This window comes from Strongylocentrotus purpuratus, unplaced genomic scaffold, assembly GCF_000002235.5.
Source record: "Strongylocentrotus purpuratus isolate Spur 01 unplaced genomic scaffold, Spur_5.0 spur5_scaffold_10, whole genome shotgun sequence".
NCBI lineage: Eukaryota > Metazoa > Echinodermata > Echinoidea > Camarodonta > Strongylocentrotidae > Strongylocentrotus > Strongylocentrotus purpuratus.
Window position 1 is genome coordinate 16,196,565 of NW_022145595.1, and position 13,857 is coordinate 16,210,421.

Sequence of the window (13,857 nt, forward strand, 5' to 3'; positions counted from 1 at the left end):
CATGACTTGTATCTCTTAAAGATGAAGTTGAGTTCTGGTCATCTGATTGCATTGTGAGAGAAACGGTGTGGAATCGACCAGAAAAGGTTGATCATCTAGCATATAAGAATTTATGTGTATTGCAAGGTTCTGGAATCATCAAAATAATAAGAAATTTGGCCAAGTCTTGGTAAAGTTACACTGTACACAGAAAGATGTATATGGGACTACACGAACCCATGGCGTAAAAATCCTACTCTCAAGTTTTACGATGTTACATGACATATTTAGAATATGAAGGCATTTGAAGAGCCATGCTTTGCAGGGAACATGTCTTGTCTGATGTTCTTCCACACTTGCATAATAAGAATGATAACGCTCACAAATTATTTTTCACCTCTTCCCAGAACTCAACCTTCTCTTTTAACACTGGGTTGGGGACGAATTCACATTTACATCTTCTTTTGTTGACTTAATCAACATTTGCAAATTTCCTGAACTATCTACCGTAATCAATTTTCTGGCAACTAGGGGTGACTATTATTATGCAAACAAACATGGGATTGTTATGTACAGTTGTAAATATAATTGCATCATTTAGTCTGTAAAACAAACATATTCAACCAGGATTCAACTTAGTCTATAAATTATGGTCTGACTGTTTTGTGCATGCACATACACTGTACAGTACATTAGTCATTACTGAATAGGAATTGATATTTTTAAAGGACATTTCCCCGTTACTGCTACATGTACGGACATAGATTCCAATTTTTAATACTGGAACACCATTGTAAAATTTGTTTTAGAAATTGGTTTGTTAACTTTCAAAAATGTTAATTTATTCCTCTAACATTTATATTCTTGACAAAATTCACCCTAGACCTGCTTTCAATGTGTAAATGATAAAGTGCTGCTCTTACACCTAACCTGTCCCTCAAAAAGTCGACTCAATAGACCCCGTTTTATATGCAAATGAGCTCCTCTTGTTACAGTGTCCTATCCCATTCACGGAGATTGAAGGAGTTGAGCCTATTGTAGGGCAGGTTATTCAAAGAGACTGAAAAGAAGTATTGATTGGGGCGCTCTCTCCCACTGAAGCGTGCCAAACGAGGTTTATAGCCTATTTTTTTCAATGGAAGTCGCCTTTGAGTTTGTAAGAGGATTTGAGGACAGTGTTTGTTCAGAGCACATGGAAGGATTAGGTCTTAGTGCACTCGAAATGTGAAAATTATTTGAAAATAATTTTATAAATTACACAGTACTATATTTGGGGGAGGGGGGGGGGGGTGGTTTTTGGAGACCTCATTGTTATGTGTTTCTAGAAATTATTAACCCAATCATGGCTCCACACTGACTTGTTTGTATTTTTTCCCACATGGGATTCAAATTATTATATTTTTTTAGTGTGTGTACTCTGTACAGCGTATACCTGTGCTCTCCCTTTAAGTTTCTTAATATTGTGGAGGGGGTAGAATTGATTGTTATCATCACAGTGCACAATTAACTGGTATGAAGCCTTTTTTTTATAGATATATGAGCAATGTTGTCTTATTCTCAACCACTGTTCATGTGTACTGAAAAGCATTGCTACACTGGTAGAATAATGTCTTACAAGGTATGCTCCAAACATAGTACATGTAGGTCCATGCTCCAAGTCTATCCACACATTTTTCCACAACCAGTAAAAGAGAGAGAGAGAGAGGGGAGCAGGAAAAAAGGGGAAATTTGAAACAAACAAAGCCTCTAAATAATAACCACGGGAGAGGAAATACAAGTTATCTTATCAGGAAGGGAAGGCACTGTCGATACAGATAATGACTGTACAGAGAGTTGAGTGGTTTGGCGGTGAGGAAAAGCCAATTTCCACGTATTTCACCTGTGCTAAAGGAAAGAGGAACAGGATCTCGGAATTGGCGCCCCTCGAAACTTACATGTACAGTGTAGCACACAAGGTCTAGTGATTTGTTTTCCAGGCTTGTTAAATACTTAGAATTAGTGTAGATTACCGGAACTTACATGTTCTAAATTTGTATGATTTTTCATGGATCGGCATGTACATTTTTTTTAAATTCAGAAAAATCTAACCAAAGCTTTTGAAAACTGGGGGAAAGAATTTAAAAGGTTTGCATATGATTGAGTAGACCACCACAATTCTGGTGACTTATTTTCCTGGCTTGTTCAATACTTAGAATTAGTGTAGGATACTGGAACTTATATATATATGTAGGATAAAGTTCTAAATTTGTATGATTTTTCATCAATCAGCATGTATATGTTATAAGAATTCAGAAAAATCTTAACAAAGTTTTGAGAACTGGGGGAAAGGATTTTAAAGGTTTGCATACAGTATATGGTGTTGGTGATCTTTCTCTCTCTCTCTCTCTCTCAATTAGTCTTATGTTAATCTAGAGCTAATCTAGAGTGAAAAAATACAAAATGCAAGTGTTCAATTTCCGCACCCTCCAAAACACCACCAGAACAATAGGTAGAGACCCTGGCTGTGTGGTTACTGGTTTACTGTTGGGAAATTCATGCTTTGTTGATCAACCATAAAGAAATCCAATAAACCACTAGGTCTTTTCATTACTTTCCTTTTTTGTTGCAAGTACACCTACTCATGGTCCAGTAATTAGTCAGGATGGTCGACATGTTGTTTATTAGTGCTATGAGGTCATAGCTACTCGTAATGCATTTCATTTTCAGGGTGCTGTAATAATGCACGTTGGCTTTGCCTACATGTGCATACAGTAGTTTATACTGTCCCCAGCAAGTTCTAGACATGCATATTGTGCATGTAAGGGGGCCAATTATGAGTTTATTATAGTTGCTTCCTGCATAGTGTGTGCATGCTCAGCCAACGGGTCAATTATTGAAACAGAAAGGTGCCCTGCTGCATGTGAAAGAGAGATTGATGGAGTCGTGGTGGGAGAGAGAGAGAGAGAGAGAGAGAGAGAAGGGGAGGGAGATAGGAAAAGAAGGGGAAAGAACTTGCCCTTGCATCTATAGAGCAAAGTGAAAATGACAAAACAATGAAGCATGGGCAGTTTTTAATCAAACGGGAGAGTGGGGATGGGAAGGAAAAAACGGGAAGGCTTTGAGAGAGAGAAAGAGAAAGAGAGAGAGATCAGAATAACCGGCCATTAGATATGCCAGTCACGACACGCACGCACGCTCCAAGGGCCGGGAGATATTGATTTGTGTGTCGGAAAAAAGAGCAGGGCTTTACTACCACACAATTGTAAGCATTTGGAAGATTAAGTGCATATTGCCAGTTTATGTGTGTGCGGAGTGTGTGTGTCATTTCATTCATAATGAGGGCACCTATAATACATTTAATAGGCTGAATATATAATGTAGTTGTAAGCCCCTACGTGTACATGTACACATGTGTACTTGAAATGAAATTTAATTCACCATCATGACAATATATACAGGTATCATAACAGATAACAATATCAAAATTACATATGAATTGAAGTAATAACATTCAAATTATAAAGAAAATATGAAAGTATAAACCATAGTACAAATCGAAGGATTGACAATTGAATGCAGCAGGTGCAGAAGTCATAATAACATTATGCTTTAAAAAAAAGGGGGGAAAACGGGGGATTTCATTTTGGTATGAGAGACGTGGTCTTAAAACAAATTATGCATTATAAAGAGAGAGACGGTGTTTCTTGTAAAGTCTTTTGAATCAATTGTTAAATCAGTTTGTATCCAGATAATAGATAGAACAAAACAATTGATAATTTAATGTGGTTTTTTTTTATACAGTAAGCAAATTCAGCATTATCTTGGCTAAGTACTTTGTATTCAGCCAAATGTAAATGTAATATATTTCTTTCATTCCCCACACACTTTATTCTCTCCCCACCAAAACCTCACAAGTTGAAACAAACACAAAAACCAATATTTACATTGACACATTTTGTTTCTATATTTGGCCGACCACAGATAACAGCGCATAAAGGGGAGCTTACCACAAATGTTTTCTAAACCATTTCCTTGACTTGTGCTACTACTTTCAGCATGAGGGCAGTGCAGTAGAAAATGACTATGATTATCATATGACGTGACAAGTACATGTAGATTTGTGTTCTAAATTAATAACAGTTTAATAATACTAAATTATTTTTCCTTTTGAAGGTTCTACAGTAATTGACTTTGATATGTCTTTTGGAAAAATCAGTCTGAAAGGTAATTTCGACAAACACAATGTGGATGATGACAGTAGTATTGATTTTTTTTTAATGAATTTCATATTCCTCTGTCTCCTCCTCCTTCTCGGAACTCCTCAATCTTTTTCTTTACCTTCTTTTCCTTTACCTTCTTTTCCTTTACGTTTTTTTTCTTCACCTTCTTCTTCACCATCTCCTTCTCCTTCTTCCCTTCTCCTCCTTCTTCTCCTCCTCCTTCTTGTTCCGTTTCTTGCTTTGAAAAACTTAAAAACTCTTTACATGTACATATCATTAATTGCATACATGAACATGTACTTACAATGTACTGTAAATAGCACAAATGAGACTCGAAAAGGGTTACTATTGTGAAGCCCTACCATAGAGAGAAATTAGAACCTGGCAATTTTCAAAGGGTGACAGAACTGGGTGAGTTAGAGTGTGAAACCTACCACCCCTGACCTCTTCATGTCATCCTGCGTCTAAAAGGGTTGTTCATGTCTCCATCATGTCATGAGGGTACAACAAGTCTTGTTATGGGTGACCCCTTGTTAGCTCCATTTATTTAACAGACACTGCCCAGATCCAACCTTATTGGCATCCATCATGATTTCAAGTTCGACTCACGTTTTCTTACTTTATCGAGCAATGTGTTGTGGACTTGGCTTCGTGTATGCCTGTATGTGTTTGTAAATTGTCAACCTAGAAATATCTTTGCCTGGCTTTCTCTGCTTGACATGTACAGTACACGTTATCTATGTTGATATTCACCGTAGGCCTACATGAAATGCCGAGATTAAAACCAAGTCAAGTTCTTTTCAAGAGGTGTTGTAGAGGTACATGCATCATGGTCAAGTGGATACATTACAGGATTGTGGATCCCGAGGTCCGTGGGTCAAGTCCCGTCATCGCAGCACTAATGTCCATTGGCTGGACATTAATCTACATTTGCCACACTCGACCCATGGGATGTAGATGGGTACCTGGTAGGAATTAATTCCTTGAAATGCTAGAGCGCCGTAAAGGCAGCCGTGCAGAAGCCGGGGGTAATAATAGCGGAGCGAGCGCCAGGAGTGTCAAGTATGACTGACATGAGCGCTATAGTATACAAGAACCCACTATCAGCGTGTCCACACACAAAAAAATTTATCCCGAAACTCTATAACGATACGTCGTATAAAGAATCATCGTATAAATTCCAGGATGTCCACACACAAGAAACGTCGTCACTAAAGAATCGTCGTATAAAATGCCCCCTGTCCACACACAACATTTTCTGTGATTCTTTATAGAGTTTCGCGATAGTGATAAGAGGTCTGGTCTCATTTCGCTCGAGGTCACGTTAAGCCCCGCCCAGTTAGTTACACTAGTTACACTCCCCCTGTCCACACACAACATTTTCCGTGATTAGGCGTGATTCTTTATAGAGTTTCAGTTCGAAACGATGCCCAAACCTGCGTTTCGTTAAACTAGTTTCGTTATACGACGTATCGTTAGTGAGCGTCCACACCTACAATTTTGGTCGTAAAACTATCGCGAAACGGTATCTCTATCGCGAAACGGTATAGCTAATCATGATTAATCACGGAAAATGTTGTGTGTGGACAGGGGGTATTACTACATGTCTTACTGTTATTATTCAAACACTCATGTTTTGATAATGTAGACAGTCTTGAATCAGGCTACTACATGTACACAACCTGCATTCCACATTCCCATTGTTTATCCTCAGTGGGAGGGAAATTGGCAGGCCCTGACCTAGCCTAGTCTCATCTATTCAGACCTCTTTACATAAACATAATTAACAAACCACACTCCAAACAGGACCAAAGTCGTAAGCAAACCCTGTAAGGCTGTATAGCACAGAAAACTGGGCATGTTGACGTTGAGAAGTTTCACGTGTGTGCTAGTTTCCATGGCTCTTTCACTCGCTACGTGAATGCGCATCGAAACTGCGTCATGCGTTTGGGAAAGGAGACTATGACTCAGATCTGGGATAGAGGGAGGAGAGAGCTTCACAGGGGGTTGCCCTCAAGTTGACCTCAGATGAGGACAAACTACTACAAGCACGGAGAAGAAGAAAAAAATGAAACTCAGGGTTTGTGTGTTGGGTTAGGAAGTCTGTAAACTTGTTTGTGAATTGTTGTAATTAAGTGCCCTCAAGAAGTAAGAACAAAACTGCTGTAGTGTAGTATAGTTGCCATTGAAGAGAGGTAGTGTAAACCAGTTCTGGCAATCATTTACATGTACACATGTATGTATTTCCGTTTCTGCAGGTAGTAATGTAGGTAGAAGTTGTAAAGTGTAAACCAATTACACTCTATTTCAATCTTTTTCTTTCATGCTGTATTGTATGGTTTCTGTAACCGTAGTTGATCCAAACATTACCCAATTTAGGCATAAAGTAAGGCATAGAATTGCTTTTATTTGTTCACACACACACACACACTTGACCTCATTTGGGCCTATTTTTTGTGTGTGACCTAGATGAGGTAGGCCTTTGTTTGAGTGCTCATAACAAAAATGTTAAAAGGATACAGGACCGGCATCTACCTAACGTGTATCTACCGGTACCTAACCGATTACCAGTTGACTAGAGGAGGGGGCAGACCAGGGCTCAAATTAATTTTTTGCCCACGGGGGCTCTTCCAAAAAAAAAGAGCCCCCGTGAGTCTTCTCACGGGGGCGCTTTTCGTGCTAACGGGGGCTCTTATTTTAATACAAATTTCCATTGAATTGGTACCCGTGAAATTCTTTGGTATTTTATCATTATCATTTATCTAAGTCAGTATTTTTCCTCTTAGAAATTTACTTGTTACATAGCTGTTATTGACTTATTTACATTCTTTCTTTACTTTTAGTCTTTACCATATCCTTCCAAAACACAGGGGCAGATCAAGCTTTTTGCTAAGGGTGGGGGGGGGGGGTGGGCCGGTGGGGTACCCCAAATACGATGTGGAGCATCGTCCACGAGCCGCGTAGCGGCGAGGCGATTTTTGTTGTTGCTATTTTGAACCCCCGTAAGTGGTGTCTTCCTGGCATTTACTAACATGCGGATCATCGTCCACGAGCTGCGAAGCGGCGAGGCGATTTGTTGGTGCTTTTTTGAACCCCCGTTAGTGATGTTTTCCTGGCATCTACTGACATCTACTAATACTGTGTAGGTCTGGACACATGATAGCATTTTTCTGTGCACATCACATCTTTCCTTGGCAGCCCAAGGGGGAGGGGGGGGGGGTAAACCCTCTAAACCGCCTAGATCCGCCCCTGCAACATCTTATGCCTTCTTCTTCTTCTCAACATTGATTTAATGGTCGGGTTACATTATTTGCTGGTCTTTAAGAATCACCAGATTTCAGAGGATTCAAACTTTCACAACGAAAAACTTCTCCATGTTTCAGTCCTTGCGCGATTGTCGATCTCCAGCTCCAGCAGATATTGGGCGTCAGCGTGCACACCGGTACTACCAGCGCAGTAAAGCCACTGCTGACGGCCGCACCGCGAGCTTCCGTTGTTTGTATCGGGAATACTCGTAGAGATGGTAGAGAAAGCGCCATCTAAGTTCCATTTCATTGGTTTAAGGTTTGAAAATTAATACTCAATATTGTGTTAAAGTTATATCAGAAAAGATAATCTTTATTTTATAATTCCACGGGGGCGATTTTTAATTTTGCAATCGCCCCCGTGAGCAACCTGACGGGGGCGATTATGGAGCTCACGGGGGCGAATCGCCCACCGCCCCCGTGTATTTTGAGCGCTGGGGCAGACGGACTATGGTAATTTTTTATTAGATTTTTGTCATTCGTTCTTTTTCTATTCCTGTAGAGATGCATCAATACTGTGTGTAGCTGTCCGGCATACATGTACGACTTCACACCATAAGTCTACAATATTAGTCAAAACATTGCATGCAGTATGCAAAAAGAACCATTTTTATAGGCAAGAGTTCAATGGACCCCAATATTCAACATTTACGATGTACAATCTGCCTGGGGCCTGTCTGGTGGAACAAAAATGAGACATTTGGGAATAGGGGAAAATAGGGGAAAACAGTGAGACCTATTTATAGAAAGTAGGTTATATATAAATGATCCTGTTGATGTGTTGTCACAAGTTTTATTGCTCTGGGGTTCCATGGTAGTATGGGCAGATGTAATGGTGTCTGGTTTAGCAATCAAACCTGCACCGTTTCTAAGGATCTACCCAAATTTGATTTCAATGGAAAGAACATCTGCACAAAAGGAGCACTTGCATGTATTTTTTATGATATTAATTTTTACTTCATGTGCATCTGTTATGTACATTTTACCTCTATTTTTATGATGACTTTATTTGTATGAAAGCAGAAGAAAGGAAAAATACAATACTAAGAAATCATGAATGATTGAAAAACGTGATCACTTGGTCTACGTGAATCTCAAGTCAGTGATGTGGATTGTGGCGCAGTGACTGATACCTCTCCCATTTGTCGGGAACAAAAATATCATTAATTTCTGTTTTCTGCGGACTTCTCAAAATAGTTCCTGGATAGAGAAAAGACCCTCATGAATCTATTTTTGACAAATGGAAATTTGCACCGTTGTCATTACCTGTGGTTGAGATAGGGAATTGATTAACATCTTTCTCTGATCGTCTTGAAAGTTCATTCTCTTGAAATTAATTATTGTGAAGATAACTGTTAAAGTTAGTGGGAACGCATTTTGCCATTACCAGCTGGAAAGCCAGACTCTATATCGCAGATCTGGACTTGATGCGGTTTCCGGCTAAGGCTGAGCCGTCAATGAGTTGTGTGTTGATCCCACTCTGTGTAGAGGGATGATCCGCCTTGATCCGTGCCCATCTGTTTGCTTGTCTGCGCACTTCTCTTAGGCCTCTGTCTCTCACAAAAGGACTTCATTTAAAAGGAAATGCCCTTTTTGGTGCAAATGAGACTTGGCTATTGTGTTCTTTGGTGATTCTATGTACAGAAAATTCATGATACATAATGTAGAGGTGCTTTCCTTCAATAGAATGGTCAGTTTGGTTTATTTTGTCTCTCCTTTCATTGTGAAGAGAAGAAATGGGGTATGGGGAACATTACACATGATGCACATGTTCTTTCAGTAGATTGAGTCCTCATGAGTCCAGACTAGACTTTAAGCTGAGAGGGATTTGAATATGGTATCAAGAAGATTGTACTCGCACACTGTTTTTCCCCCTCTACCAAATAAGTCTTTCCGAGACATCCATCGAAGCAGTGATCCCATTCTTGAGTATGACTCCTTTGGTATGATTCAGCTGTTTAACAGATTGTGCTTTAGTTTACTCGTACTACTTTTCCAAAGTCATCTTGTCTTATGAGTGGATGTGTTCATTTGCTTCCTGAAGTTCTACAGATTGTCTAATGGAATTCCTGGTATACTGCGCAAAATACCAACAACTGTAAAAAGTATCTGTGTTTTAATTCAGAAATTGCCAATGTGGTTCATTTTGGACCCTGTTTGTCTAGATATAAAGTGTTGATTATTGTTAAAAAGTAACAAAGCAAGTTCTCTCAAATGCGACATAATGTATATGTATGTCTTAACATGAACTAAAATTACCTGCAAACCTACTAAATTCTTTTATTCCTCTTGGCTCAACAAAAGAACTAAGTGATACTTGTATTCAATTGGTAAAATTAATTTGCTATCAGGTGCAATTATCCTTTACTTTTCTTTCTTTTGTTGACTCTGCAGGGGGGGACTGATGGGCAGGACATGTCGTACCTACCCAACGTGCCGGTCTCTGATGGAGCACCACCTAACCAAGTGGTGGGTAAGAACGGCCAGGTCATGCAGTGGAATCCTGCAGGACCCAACGCACCACCGGCCCAGCCGCAGATGATGAATGGCTACTCGGACCAGTATCCTCACCATCTACCCAACCACCACCTTCCCCAGCACCCGCAACAACCACAACAGCAGCAGTCACCACAGCTGCCACAGTCGCAGCCACAACTCAAGGGAGAAGATGCACCAAAGACAGGCCAGGAGCTGACTCGGAAGGAAGCGCTTCCTAAGATGTCTCCAGGAGAGCCGGCACCAAAGACTGCCAAGGGGGTGGAGCAGGGCAAACCGGGCAAGGAACATGGTCTGTCCGCATTCTCCCCCACTCCTGATTCAGTCAGTAAGCCTCACGCACCGGCACACACGCCGCCAGGGATGGCAAGAGAATTGGCAGAGAGACATTACTATGAGAAGATGGTGCAGCAACAGCAGCAGCAGCAGCAGAAACTTGCTGATCCCCATGAGATAGCTGCAGCAGCCGCCGCAGCAGCTGCTGCAGCTCACAGAAGCATTCCACCCCAAAGCTACCCCCATCACCCTCATCACCTATCAATGCCACATAAACCAGAAATCAACAATCATATCCCTATAAAGAAAGAGATCCTTTCCCCGGTGGTTGGGGTCACTGGAACTCCTATACCTCCTCCAGATAAGAAGTCCCTCTCCCCAGTCGATGCTGCAGAGTCCTTGCTTTCATTAAGTACTACACTACCTGATAAAACCAACCAATTCACAGTCGGTAATTCTTTCAGTCATGCCAAACCCTCAGTCAGCACCATGATGCTAGCACCTCTTCCCCAACCGGTTAAAAAAGAGAGCACTGGATCCAAAAGTACTCCTGGGCCCCGCCCATCTGAGATCTCCTCCCCGTCTTCAGGTGCCCCTACAAAGATTCCCCTGAACCCACTGGAACCTGCCCATCCAGATGGGGTCGCTGCCAGAGCAGAAGTCCAGAAGATGGCCCGACAGGTCCCGCCGAGCCCCTACAGCAACATCATGCTACCAACCATCATGCAGAAGAGCGACGGTAGGATGGGGTTGGCCAAGACCGCTCTCTCCATGAGCTCTCATGGGATCAGCTCCACTCACGCCATCCAGGGGGGTACAGGGGACAAAGTGGAAGGGGGCGGTAAGGGAACCACCCTGCACCCTACCCCACCCACCGTAGATTCCCTCATGGAAAGGCAGAAGTTAGAGAAGGGTCTTCAGACGCCGCCCAGATCAACGGATAAACCTGTGATCGAGACTCCAGAAATGAAGCACATGCAGTTAATCTCTGAAGATGCTCGCATCGAGGCTCCAAATTGTGGTTGTTTAGGTAAAGTTATTTTAAGACCTACAATTTGAAATTTTGTCACATGATTCAGTTTTCTCCAATGAGCCAATATCACAGAAGAGAATATGTTGTTGTTTTTTTCTTGTTTTTTTTTAATTTAAAAAAATGGAGTTACCATCCTTCTGTTATTCAGCCTCATTGTACTTGTCAGTGTAACGTATCATTTTAGGCATTCAGATATATTTCTGACAATGTGCATGTAAACGAATTGCTCAAATTAAAAGCTACAGACATAGCCTTGCTTCAGCTTTTTATTCTGATGCTAAACTCCTCCATTTGAATAACTCCCAAAAGAAAAAAAAGTGATACAACCTGAAGTGCTAATATATAGAATTTCATATTATATGCCATCTAAATTTTGATTTTTTAATTATTTCTTCAAGAAATTTTCTTGTCATCACCTTGCATTTAAACCATATATCCTTTCTTAAAACCTGATGTTTAATTTCATCGCTGTCTTGGTTTCATTTTATGAACAGAAAATGACATGGATGAGGCACCCTACTACACTCATCTGGGAACAGGTCCCAACCTACCAGCAATCAGAGAACTTGTTGAGATAAGGTAATTATTATCAATCATTCAATAGAGGATTGGGATGAGCTGGTGGATTAAAGGGGAAGTCCACCCTGATATTGAGTTGGTTTTGATAGAAGCAGAAAATTAAAAGAAATGGATCAGTTTTCTACTTTTCTTAAAACAAAGATAATATCAGGTTGGGGACTTCCCCTTTAAAGCCTTGTACATTTATCACACAGGAAACTACCTCTGAAAAGCAGTTGCTGCAAAAATAAGAAACCATGGCAAGTGAGGTTGAAAAGAGTGGCTGCGAGCATCAACAAGCCCCTAAGCATATCCGCGTGTTACAAGATGGAGAAATATGTATCACCCTACATTTACACTACTTTTATTTTGCTGCAAGGCTTTCTTTCTTTCTTCCTTGTTTCTTCTTTCTTTCATTCTTTCTTCTCTATTTATTTCTTGTTTAATGTGTTTTTTCTACATCTTGTGTGAACAAGGCTTTGGACAACTGATGAAAACGATGATTGAAACGATGATTGAAATCGCAATAGCATTTAATAACGGTGTTTATTGACTCATGATCATATGTACATAGCAATGAAATAGAGCCCCTTATCCACCGAGTACACACCATAACAATGTTGCGTGAACCCTGAAACCGGTCGTACTCCAATAACATCATCTCAACGAGGGTAATACAATCTTCTGTCCGGAGTCAACCCTCGCTGGGAGTATCGACCGCAGAATTACGCTTCCTCCTCGCTTGCGAGCCTGCGTCATTCATAAAAACTCTCACCCCGATCTCTCAACGGAGGCCCCTCGTTCGTTGCACTGCCCTCGTTTGGCTCGCAACCAAGCTCCTGTCCAATGCATCAAGCTTGTGCTATTTATTTCTCGCTCACGTGTGGTTTTGACACTCTAATCTGCGCCTTGTTCTACTTTGTTTTCTGGTTTCATGTCGTTAAGAGAGCCTTGTAAGTACTACAAGGTGCTTCCTTTTCAGTTCCTCTTCTTTCTTTGTTCACCTGTAATCTTTTCAGAACTTCCTCTTGCTCTCCCTTCTCTGTATTTTTCCTTCCACTCACCATCTCCCTCCACCCCTCTCTCTCTCTCTCTCTCTCCCTCCCCCTCTCTCTCTCCCCCTCTCTCTCTCTCCCCCTCTCTCTCTCTCTCTCTCTCCCTCTTTCTCTTTCTCTATCTAACTATCAATTATTATCTCTCTGTATCCATTTGTCTCTGGCCACCTATCTCTTCTACACTTTTTCTGTTTTCCTGTTTTCCTCTTTCTTCTTTCCTCCCCTCGTGTTCATAAATGTTACATTTCCTGTAAAACTCTTTTCTTTCTCTTCCCCTGCCCTTCCATCCCTTTTGCTTTTAGCCCAGTCGTCCATCTTCTTCACTTTCCCACGTCCTAATAATCCTTGTCTCTATCCTTTCCCATTTTGTCAACTTAAAAAAAAAATTCTCCTCCCTCCCCCCCCCCCCCTGCCCCGTTCTTACCCTCTCTCTCTCTCTCTTTCTCTTTCTGACACCCTTACCTAACCTTGCTGATATCTAATTTTGGAATTCTCCTATATTGAGTGCGGGATGTCACTTGCATTTCGTGCTTTCCTGTGGGGTTATTTATGGCCATCTTTAGCACCTACTCATTCGTGGCGGATGACTATTGAACTGCCTTCATCCAGCCATGCAGAGAATGAGATTAAATATAGGGTGACACTGACATCCTGTATTCGCCTAAAGGAACTTGAAATATCTCACTAAACATGTTATGTATTTATAATGCGCTTTGTATCTAATGAAAAGGCATGTTATAAATGTAATAATCTATTATAACTACAGCACAAAGCTGTATAGGATTCAAAATTTCAAATATGTATCATTTTATAGAGTTTATCATGTCTCTACCCCTTTGAAATGCAATACAAATTAAAGTAAGTTAGTCTTATGTTTATATGACATCATGCGAATTAAAAGTTTGACACTAATAGGGGTCCGGTACACACAGTCCCCCAAAATTTAATTGAATAAC

General features: G+C 40.7%; 1 protein-coding gene across 2 annotated transcripts in view; it reads left to right on the forward strand.

Moving 5' to 3' along the window:
- LOC580376 (methylcytosine dioxygenase TET3) overlaps positions 1-13,857 on the forward strand; it is a 35,605-nt gene that overhangs the window by 11,396 nt on the left and 10,352 nt on the right. For both annotated transcript variants that reach the window (XM_030979620.1, XM_030979621.1), the window contains exons 3-4: positions 9,878-11,285; positions 11,783-11,867. In XM_030979620.1, the coding sequence (XP_030835480.1) occupies positions 9,878-11,285; positions 11,783-11,867 (1,493 nt within the window). The remainder of the gene's footprint in view (positions 1-9,877; positions 11,286-11,782; positions 11,868-13,857) is intronic.